Source organism: Epinephelus moara, chromosome 1, assembly GCF_006386435.1.
Source record: "Epinephelus moara isolate mb chromosome 1, YSFRI_EMoa_1.0, whole genome shotgun sequence".
Taxonomy (NCBI): Eukaryota; Metazoa; Chordata; class Actinopteri; order Perciformes; family Serranidae; genus Epinephelus; species Epinephelus moara.
In genome coordinates, this window is record NC_065506.1 from 46644165 (window position 1) to 46655772 (window position 11608).

Sequence of the window (11608 nt, forward strand, 5' to 3'; positions counted from 1 at the left end):
ACCCCAAAGACATGTTAGTTATCGCTGCTCACTGGTCTGTATAGTTAAGCCTTGCCATAATAGCTTATCATAGGGCTTAGGAGGTTATTCACTGAGTGCTGATCCTTTCTCTAGAACACAAACTTCTTGTGTTTATTTGAATTGAGGGTGCAAAAAAACGCGGCATGTGTACGGCCCCATAATCTCCATGTGTGTATTTTTTAATCTCATTGACGGATGATGTCTGAAAGCTGCAGAGCAGAGACGCTGCAATACAGGGGCACTCATGTTTCTGCCAGTGCTCAAGGAAAAAATGTAAAATACAACAGTTTCTGGGTGCTTTAAAATGTCTCCATACACTGGCCAAGATTCCATGTAGCAGACAGCCTGGGTTATATTCACCAGCCAGCAGGTAGCCTTACAGATCAATAACACTATTTCAAATCTCGTAATGGATCTAGCAACCTCTTATTATCTCACTAAGCCTCCAGCACCACTTATTTCAAAGGACCTGATATACAGTTTGACCTTTTCCATCTTTAAATGTACAGTATGTTGCATTCTGCTGCTCAGAGAGCTGTGCCGTCACTGATGTCGGCGTCTCTACATTAGGATTCTGTCAATGTTCATTGTTCAGGAGGTTTTTACCAGGATATCCGCAGAGCTGTCTTCCTCTCCAAAACAAGCAGACCTGGGGTCTCATTTATAAAACAGTGTGTAGGATCCATACTAACAGTGTAGATGCGGACAAAAACAGGAAATGGACTATTTAATCTGACTATACGTTTGCCTGCCTGCGTGCAATTTCCTTTTATAAATCCCAAATAAACTTGGAATTGTCTGCACATGGATCAGCCTCATATCCCACCCTCTGTACGTCCAATGCAAAGCACCTCACGAATGTTGATGCATAGAAAGGAGCCTTCTGTTCAGTTGGACCTTACGGGTGAATCACGCCAACAGCTGAATGTCACCGCAGTATTTATGTGTTTACAGCGTTTAGACTGATTACTACACACTGTGCCAAAATGATTGTGACAAATAGAACACCCTCGACCCTGAGATGTCATTTGAAGATGAAGGTGTGACAGGTCAACACTATTCATTAAGTTTGTTGAGGCGATCTTGGCCTGCATTATGATTATGACTCCAGATGAAGACATGGAGATCAATAACTGTGCAACAGCTGTCACCGGCTTTATTTCCATCTGAACTGATTTATACAAACCATATGGGCAGGTGGTCAAGATGTAAAAAGGTTGACTGGAGGAGGAAGTGTGTGGCCGCCACCACAATGTCTCTTGGTTGTGCTTGGTGATGTGTATTTACAGTATCGGAAGATATTATTGAAAACTGTTGATGCTCTGTTTTGCAGTATTTAAAGCTAGATAATGTGCACTCTCAGGGGGGCTGGGAATGTGATGCCAGCTCTGATGAAATAATGAGCAGAATCTGAGGGGAGATTTGAGTTGGCTCATAATTTTTACAACTGAAAGGTGTTTATGGAAACGTAATGGCTCACTAGCACAATCACTAATAACACCGCTGGATTAAATGTTTATGGTGAAATCAATCTATAGATATCATATAGACATCATTATACATCTAATGATGGCTCTCACATTTAATTTCTACAGTTTGGCTTTAATTCACCACCTCACTATGTGCATCACCAATTTCCCCTGGGTCCTACATGTCTGCAGGCATGGGTCAGAGTTTCCCTACAGGTGCGCACATTCTGCCATCAAGTTTATTTTTATAGATCACAACTTTTGCATGGGAAGTGTAAAAGAGCGTGCGCCTCTTTCAGGCGTTGTTTTATGCATAAGCAGTGTTTATAAATGAGACCTCAGGTGATTAAAACCCTCAATAAAGCAGTGTTACTCCAGTGCTGTTCAGCTCATCACGGAGGGACCACTAGCCCAGCCCCTGCTATTATGTGTTCATGTTTTTTCTCTGAGAACTTAAGAGCCAGAATTCAGGGGTTATTACTTGGAGCTGAATTATCCGCAGAGGTCTCTTCCTCTCCAAAACAAACAGATCAGGTGATTTCAAGTGGTAAAAACGCTGAATAAAGCAGTTTCATGTTTAAAATCCGTGTTTCTCTGTGGCTGTTTGGCACAGCAGGGGCTGGAGCTGCTGCTAACATTTGCCCAGGACATTTCTTATATAACTTTAGATCCATCCGTCCGATGACTAAGATCCTTCAATTGGTTAAAACGTATAGTCAAGAAGGGCCAGGATCAGGCAGAGCCACCACTGGCTCACTGGGTAGAGTTTGCACTGCATGTACAAAGGAAATGTCTTTGCTGCAGCGGCCGCGAGTTCAATTCCAGCCCATGGCCCTTTGCTGCATGTCATCCCCTCTCTTCCCTGTCACACCTCTGACTGTCCTGTCATTAAAGGCCAAAAAGCCCAAAAACAAATCTTTGAAAAAAAGGATCAAGATCAAAAAAGCATATGGTAAAAATGTGGCCTCAAACTGGTCAATTTGTGACAGTTTTTGGTGAGACAACACAAGGGGGATATGACGCCACTGACAGGCAATTTAATGACATGGAGCGTGTCCTTTGTTAAAACGACAGATTTCTCTTTGAACATTGTTGAAAACATTTGGGATAAGTACACAACCCAACAAAATATATAACACTGGTCTAGTTGTATTTGTTTAATGTGAAAAAGTTACATATTTTATTTTTAATGAAACACATTGTTCAGTGAACAGATTAATCATTTATATGAGATATGTGCTGTTTTTCAGCACTTTGACAGTTTATAGTCAATCACAGATCTTGTATTTCCACATGATAGAGTTTTGCATTTGGATCGATAAAGCTGAAATCAAATTCAAAACAATAACCATGTCAACAGTTTTCAGTACAATCAGATGTGAGTGCTGGAGCCAAGTGACACACTCCGCTGGTTAAATAATCGGCGTTATTGTTGTTGATGTTTTTTATGCTGAAGGACTCACTGTGAGGCATTATGTCACCCTAACAAGTCAAATGTTGAAAGTCAAGTGATGAAGTCAGGAGTGACAAATCTTTTTGGGTTCGGTTCAGTCCCTGGGAACCACAGTGTGGTATGAGGTCAGTCCTCCTGCTCCAGCTGTTTGCAGCTGTTTTATACGAGCAGCAGATTGCTCTGCTCTCACGCACCTCCCCCCCCCGACATGATTGAATTGTTTGGGAAGTTGTGGATCCACAAAGTCTGTGGCTGCCAAATATTGCTGTGGCAACATCTCCATCGGAGTGTTTTTAAAACCCCTGAGGGCTCAGTGGAAGTCCGTGAGGTGTAAACTGTTTAATTAGGAATAATTTAAAGGTCCAATGTGTCGGGTGGAGGGGGATATATCTAACTATGTATCTTTAGTGTATAATCACCAAAAAATTAGAATTGTTGTGTATTTGTTACCTCAGAATGAGACGTTTATATCTACACCTCGTCCACTGAGTCCACCACGTTGCACCACCATGTTTCTACAGTAGCCCAGAACAGACAAACAAAACACTGACACCAGATAGGGCCATTTATGTTTTCGTGTTATTGAATTTTTGCATCAGCCACCTCAGTCAGCAGCCCCTCCATGACAGGCAGCATCAGAAAAACACAAATTTTTTTAAACATGAAACTGCTTTATTCAGTATTTTTACCGATATAAACCATCTTGCACCTTTTGAAGAGGAGGAGACCTCCTGAACATCTGGATCTTAAGTTATCTGAGAAGAAAGGTGAGCACACATTAGAAAGTGCTGGGCTTGTGGCCCGTCTCTGACAGGCCAGACAGCGTTGAAGAAACACAGATTTGTAACGTGAAACTGCTTTATTCAGTGTTTTGACTGGTTTTATTCACCGGGGGTCTCATTTATAAACACTGCGTACGCAAAACGAGGCCTGAAAAAGACATATGCCACTTCCCACGCTAAAGTTGTGATCTATAAAAACAGACTTGATGGGAGAAACTCTGACCCATGGTTACGAACATTTTGGAGACGGGAACTTGGCGACGCAGATGGTGAGGTGGAAGCCTGAATGTAGAAACTGTCGAATATTTTTTGGCCCGTGCCATTTTTGGCTTTTGTCCGTACGGACATTTTTAGTGTGGATGCTACACATTATTTTTTAAATGAGTTCCCTGGTCTGTTTGTTTTGGAAACAAAGAGACCTCTGCGGATATTTTAGCTTCTGGTAAAAACCTCCTGAACAATGAACACTGAAGGAATTCTACATGGAGCAGTTTAGCTATTTGTAGTCTGCAGTCCTCACCGCTAGATGCCACTAAGTCCTACACACTTCTCTTAAGTTTTTCATAATGTCATTTGGATGGTTAGGGAGCTTTGAGCTTCCTGTCTGTCATGTGTATCGTTGACTCATGTTGTCTCACCTGCTCTGGAAACAGCAATCCTGGGATCCGGGAGCTTCCAGCAGAGCTCAGCCAACTATCCAACCTGTGGCAGCTGGACACCGAAGACCTCAACATCACTAATGTCCCCCAGGAAGTAAGAAAAGAAGGTACTGTGCAACTGACTTTCCAAAAGCTGGAAGTGGTTTTACCTAAAGTTATAATGCTTAAATGACTGCTGAAGAAGACCCATATTAACTTCAGATTAAGTTTGAATACTTTTTTTGCAAAGGCTGGATTATGTATAAAACGCCAGAGGGCTTTTAATGTGAAACAGGAAATGGCAGCATTTGGCCAACTCAATCAGTCAGTCACTCAGTCATGGACTTTTGCGTTTAAAGGCTTGGCCCCTGTGGCGGTAATGCCAAAAAAATCCATGTTAATACATCTTAAAACCAAGAACAAAACACTTAGTCAATAAGGAGAGTTTATAAAACGTCCTATTGGTTCCTCTTAACCTGTCACATCAATTCATGGGTCGATATGTTTTGGTTTGCAGTGGTGGCACCTCTGTAATGTTTCTTGATAATTTGTAATGTCATTCTAAACATCCTGAAAACTTTGTGTCGACCTCTCTGGTTTTCCAGGTCCTACATCTGTCCTGGCTTATCTCCGGGCACACCTTCGAAAAGCAGAGCCTTATAGACTGCTGAAGATGCTTGTGATTGGTCCACCAAGACAGGGGAAGACGGCCCTGCTGGAGGCTCTACAGACCGGCAAGGCGGCCCCCTTCACCCCGGCAGAGTGCAGCATCTCCACCTCCACCTGGGAGCTGGAAAAACCCAACGGAGGCAAAAACAGCGTAAGAAAAAACACAGACAGTATATTATACGCTCACAAACACAGTACAGGCTTGAGATATCAGACCATAAAGACAAGAAGGAAACTGATTGTATATCAGTCTGCTTATTGGATTAGCTGTTTGATTTCCGCAAGTTTCATCACAATATTATTATTGATAAAAAGCCAGGAGGAGTGTTTCTTCTCTCAAAACTGAAATGGACAGATCAGAGCTTCTTTCTGTGTCTGTTGGGGGGTGCAACTGTATCAGCAGAAGAGCTGCTTGTGGTCTGGTCAGGACTGGCTTCTCTTCCATCAGCAACATTCAAAAAGTCCAAATATTTAAACTTGATTTTCAGATGATTGCGACGATCTGCATCTGTCCATTTTTGGTTTTATTGTACATAATGTAACAAACTGTTGTCGACTTCAGTGACATTCGTGCTCTGCTCCGTGTGTGTGTGGACGTGCAAAGCCCCGCCCTCAGTGAAAAACAGGGAGGAGTCTGTAAATGACGGTAAAACACAGTTATGACTCCACACTGAGCTGAAATTAAAGAAACAGTGTGTAAGATTTAGGGAGATTTAGTGGCGTCTAGCAGTGAGGATTGCAGATTGCAACCAGATAAAACTTCTCCTGGTTAGAATTCCTTCAGTGTTCATTGTTCAGGACATTTGTACCAGGAGCAGAATTATCCACAGAGGTCTCCTCCTCTCCAGAACAAACAGACAAGGTGCTTTAAACCAGTAAAAACACTGAATAAACCAGTCTCATAAGTCAGTAAGTAAGTGTTCTTCTGACACTGCTCGTCAAGAAGGGGCTTCTAACTACGGTGGCCGACACAAAAATGTGTATGGCCTTATCTATAGCAAGTGTTTGGTTTCTTCATTTTTGGCTATTGCAGAAACGTGGCAGTGCAACATAGTGATTTATATAGACAAGGATCTGCTCTGTATGTAAACACCTCATTCTAGGGTAACGAAAATAAAACGATTCTTATTTTCAGGTGACACCAAAGACAACATACCTATTAATTTATATTCCATCTCTGCCAATATATCCCCTAAATCCTGCACACTGGACCTTTAAGTGAGAGCACAGTGCGTGTCAGAGCAGCTCTGCACTGAGGCCTCTACAAAAGCAAATCATTGATTTGTGAATGAATGGATTTTTGGAGCTATTTATGGCATTAAAAAAAAGCTTTTGCCCTTGGCGGGGATACAATTGTACAATTATAGGGGAAAGAGTGAACACCTCTTTTTAGAAACAGCATCCCTGTTGCTCTGGTTAATCCACAAACAGTTTGTCAGCAGTTTTCACTTCTGGGTCAGAGAGTGGTTCCAATAGAAACTGTACACAGTGAGGTCTGTGGGTCGGTCCAGTGGAAACTTCCCACAAATGCAGGGAGGATCTTTAATACTGTTTCTAAATTCCTGACTCATCGCTTCTTTAGAGCTGACTCAGCACTCGTCTCGTTTCACACAGAAGGACTCAGTGGCGTTCAACGTGTGGGACATTGGTGGTCAGGCGAGCATGTCCACAGTGAACCAGTGTTTCTTCACTGATAAGGCCCTGTACGTGGTGATCTGGAACCTGGCTCTGGGAGAGGAGGCTGTGGCCAACCTGCAGACATGGCTGCTCAACATAGAGGTGAAATGTAGCACACACACACACACACACACACACACACTGAGAACCTGAGGCTGTGCTGTAGTGAGAGTGGTCAGAAAGTGAAGGGTGTGACTGTGAGAAGCAGACAAACAGATGGTATTTGTGTTTCCACTCGGAGGGAGGAGTGATCTGATTTAAAGGAAAATCATTTGGTTGTCAGACCACATAAACCAGCCGCAGCCCGATGGATGTCATTTAATGGGGGTGTGATGACGTGGAAGATGTTGAAACTGTTTGCATCATTTCATTTAAATACTTCATTGAAGCCTAATTACTAACTCCTAACATTTCATAACGCCTCCTCTTTGCCTCCCGCTGGTTTGTGTGCTCAGTTTACAGCATTAATGACGCCTGGATGTGTTTTGTAGGCCGGAGTGAAATCCCCCTGCCAAAATAATAATTATGATAATTATAATAATGATAAATGTATTCGTCAAAGTGGTGGGAATTACACTCAAGAATGTTTAAAGAGTCAACGTGGGAGTTAAACATTTCGAAAAGTAAAGACTAATACCCTTTTTCCATTGTCACTCTTGGCCGCGCTGAGTAAAGCCATGCCGCGCGGATTTGTGATTCCACTGTCAGTTTAGACGCGGCGTGCCACGCCCAGCCGTGCAGGAGATCGACCCTCTCAGGAGTAGGTCCAAAAGCAGGGCCACCCACCCTCAAGCAGGTAGCGGTGATGTCTCGCCAACCACAGCCAACCCCCGTTCTTCCCGTCAAACAAGCGTATGAGTTGCGATACTCACCTCTGTCTGCAGGACACCAGAGAGAAAAGTGTTTTTAAAAGTCTCTGTGTGTTCAGCTCTCAGTGCGTCTGTAGCTTCTAGCTGAATCTCTGTGGTTTGGAATTTAGTTTCTCTCCTGCGTCCTGTTTTTACTTTAGATATCTGCTGCATTTTACTGTTTCATGTTCACTATCAGCCGTATTAGAAGTTGTGTGAAGTTGCTGCTTGAAAACTCAACATTTCCTTATGTTGCTGCTTCACAATAAAAGTTTTTACATAACAAAATAATGGCAGACTTTTATTGTGAAAAATCTATTGGAAATTAAATGTTATTACTGACTTAGTGGAACTTTGTTGCGACTTTTCTTTTTCCAATAAGACAAGTTTAATAATATGGCAGGGAGGAAGAGTAAAAGCAGAAACAGCCACAGTGAGATGTTGATGAAGAGCTGCAGACAACAGGCTCTTACTGCACCTGTGCAAACAGCTCACCTGCAACAGGTAAACGTCTTTTACCTGCCCTTTTACCAGCCTCATCAGTTAAAGACACACCTTAACGCAGGTAGCCCTGTTGTAATGGAAATGCAAATCTCTGCTGTGCTGGGCTGACGGGCCAAACCAAACCAAACCAAACCAAACTAAGCCAGCTCATGACTGTCGACAAGGGATATAATTCAACTGACAGTAGTGGGGTTTCCATCCAAATGTATCGAAATTATTGAGAGGAATTTTATGAAAATGCGCAAAAGAAAATGCGAATTTATGCCCGTTTCCATTCGTTATTGTTTTGCGATTATTGGAAGTCAGCAGGAAGAGCAGTAGGTGGCTCTTCTCGTGAAAAATGAACAAAATAAAAACACCCCCGTAGAAGAAGAGTGCGCCATGAGATGACGTCATAAGAGAGCGTCTTATGCCCACTGTAAACAACAACACACTCAACTGACACTCAACAACTGACCATGGACAGATTCCTGATAAACGTCGGCTCTTGGGAGAACTCCGGTTAGCATTTTGTCAGCGCTCACAGCGTACCTAACCATCTTGAAGAAGAGATGACAAAGAAGAAGTTTAATGTTAAGAGTACTGTCGGAAATAGCTGGAAGGAGACCACCACATCGTTCTCCGTGTGTATGGGAACGTAGGCGTGTGAAGGACTTTTGGGAAGTAGTTGTCCAGCAGCATTTCACTCACGAACTCTGGCTGAAACATTTCCGTATGTCAAGGGCCACATTTGAGGATCTGTGTGCCGGTACGTCATCGTTTATTCGCAAAACCTGTTTCCATAGCAAAAGTACGCTGACAAATCCACCCTCTCCAAGTGTAAAAACTGTTTTGCGAATTTTCAGCCTTTTTTCGAATTTCTGGCGTTTCCATCTAAGTTTTTTTTTTTTCCCCCGAAATTTTTGAAAATGTGAATAAAAATAGGTGGATGGAAACCCCACTAGTGAAGTGACAGAGTCACGCAGCACTCGACAAGGGTTGGGCGATACATCGATTATACTTGATATATTGCAGCTTGTTCTATGTAGGATTTTTTTAAACAGCTTTATTGTGAACAGAGAGTATAAAGAAGAGTGTTTTCTGAATCGATTCAGTATCGATTCACAAGGTCAGATTTGATTTGGTGTCCAATTACCATTTGGATTCGATATCGATTCGATACTATGGATGATATTTTAGTTTCAGCACCAATATTTGCTGGAATGTGAAAGAGATTCTCAGAGAACTAATTCTGTGAATTTTACAAGGAATTATGTAAAAAATGAAATAAATTCAGAACAGGATTAAAACTGAATATTTTATAACTAAATGTCTCTAGAGCAGCAACAGTAATATTAAAACATCAAAGTCAAAATATAAACTCAATACAAACTTATAATCAATATAAACTTATGTGACAGCGCCAGATTTTTCCCCAAAAGGGAGGCTGGCTTGGCGGTTGGCGTTTGATGACGCGATGCCGACAGGCCTCCAGGAAGTGCGTCAAACCAGTTTTCATAGTGACCAAATGGTGTGATTACATCCGTCATGTGATGCCATGTGGCCCAAAAAGGGTTTCCCATTGACTTGTGTGGCAAAAGAGACATCTGCAAATCAGTGGATACATTTCTTTGAGAGTCACAACCTCTGTGAAATGACTCGTTTCACCATCAGAATTTGATCCATTCAGTTTAATAACATTTGGAAAGTCTGGAGAGCTGCTCTATTGATTCATTTTATCCCCCTTTGAGTTAGTGAAGCACTAAATTGGAAGTAGCTGGCGGTAGTCTGGTGCATCTGTGGGCCACACAGTGCTGAAGCAGTGCCGATTATCTGGGTAATTTTTATACGCAGCTGTTGAACTTTATTGGCTTCATGTGCCACTGAGCAACTGTCACAGGAATGAACGGGGCCCGCCTCCAACACTGTATCCAGGTGTCTTTATACATCCATAGATGATAGTGTGGTGTATGCTCAGAGAGGAACAGCGAATCAGATGCAAGAATTTAGCCCTCATCTGAAAACTCTATACATTTCCTCACTGATATGTTGTTCTGCAAAAGCCTGGATGATTTTTTTCATTTTAGATGTAAGTTCTTTTTCTAAATCAGTAAATAAAATGAAAACCAAAAAAATAAACTGTAAAACTGAAAAAAATGTAATGAAGAGACAAGTGCAGACAAATAAGAGGCATGGAAAGAGAATGTAAACAAAGTCAATTCCAGCATTCTTCCAGAGGAATGTGAAAATAATTGCATAATGTCCTGTCAAAAGTGTGTTTGGAAATGAGGAGACATATTGCCTCGGGCTGCAGAGGATGTGTGCTTTCCTCTGCCTCTGTATCACACCATATACACACACAAGTACACACATACACTCTACATGTGGACATGATACTAGTACTTCATCCCTTCCCCTCACCCAAAAACCAATTTCTCTCCCTTCTCCCTTCTTATGTGCCACTTCCCCTTCTCCTGTTTACACACTCTCTCTTAAGTTTACCCAGCATCTAAAGAAACATAGCAACACACATACAAAAAGGAAAAGAGTATGAAATGAGAGTGTATTAACATGCTATTTTCATGTGTGTGTCAAACAACTGTCTCCAAGAGCAAGAATCATTTTTCAACTGTGTGTTGTTGCCGCAGGCGCGAGCACCAAACTCTGCCGTGGTGGTCGTGGGAACACACTTGGATCTCATCGACACCAAGTTTCGCACTGAGAGACTGGCCACGCTGAGAGCTTACATTCTGGCCCTGTGCCGATCGCCGTCGGGGGCTCGAGCCAGCGGCTATCCTGACATCACCTGGAAGCACCTGCAGTAAGCACACATTTTTACATTCATTTCTTTTGATAAGAAGCAGCTGCACTGTTTGGCTGAGCTTCGTGACAGCTGTCACTCGTATCAGCCTCACAGAACATCTTACCATCTGTCTGTTAGTCTGTGGAGTGTATTCAATTGTGTGTGTGTGTGTGTGTGTGTGTGTGTGTGTGTGTGTGTGTGTGTCTTGGTGCTCAGGGAAGTGTCCTGTAAGACCCTGGAGGGTTTGGATGGGTTGAAGAAGCTGATCTACCAGGTGGCTCTCTCCATGAAAGACAGCAGCAGCTCAGCCTGTGGCAGTAAGCTGCTGGGCAGACTGGTGAGTGATGCGGTGTGTCTGCTGATGCTCTGCACTGTGAGTCTGTGTAGAGGAACCTCACAGTTTGGACCAACAGAGAGAAACTGTTTGCTTATTAAATACATACAGCACATCACTGACTATGTTTACATGCATCTGCAAATATTCTGTTTTCTGAACTTGCTCCAAAAAAGACAATATTCCTACAAAGTAGGGCTGCCTAGTCCAAGTTGACCGATAGTCCTCATCAGGGTCCATTAGTCGACTAGTCTCCTGCATGTTTCTGATATGAATGTAATGATTAAATGATATATTTTGGTGGTTTGAGTTGAAGGTGTGAGAAAGAATAGTATCAGTAACATTGTTAACACTGTGCTACATTACAGAGAAATACAAAACCGTACTAATGAACCTTCATTAATATAGGCCTATATTTTATCTCCAAGTGC

At 42.4% G+C, this 11608-nt stretch overlaps 1 protein-coding gene and 1 long non-coding RNA gene across 6 annotated transcripts in view; one reads left to right on the forward strand and one right to left on the reverse strand.

Moving 5' to 3' along the window:
• The window catches only part of LOC126395578 (uncharacterized), a 280183-nt gene that overhangs the window by 227843 nt on the left and 40732 nt on the right, over window positions 1-11608 (reverse strand). The gene's annotated exons all lie outside the window — the stretch shown is intronic.
• The window catches only part of lrrk1 (leucine-rich repeat kinase 1), a 122484-nt gene that overhangs the window by 47102 nt on the left and 63774 nt on the right, over window positions 1-11608 (forward strand). For 3 of the 4 annotated variants that reach the window (XM_050052229.1, XM_050052238.1, XM_050052254.1), the window contains 5 exons: window positions 4379-4491; window positions 4969-5183; window positions 6647-6811; window positions 10689-10861; window positions 11060-11180. In XM_050052229.1, the coding sequence (XP_049908186.1) occupies window positions 4379-4491; window positions 4969-5183; window positions 6647-6811; window positions 10689-10861; window positions 11060-11180 (787 nt within the window). The remainder of the gene's footprint in view (window positions 1-4378; window positions 4492-4968; window positions 5184-6646; window positions 6812-10688; window positions 10862-11059; window positions 11181-11608) is intronic. The other variant, XM_050052245.1, reaches the window with a different exon arrangement.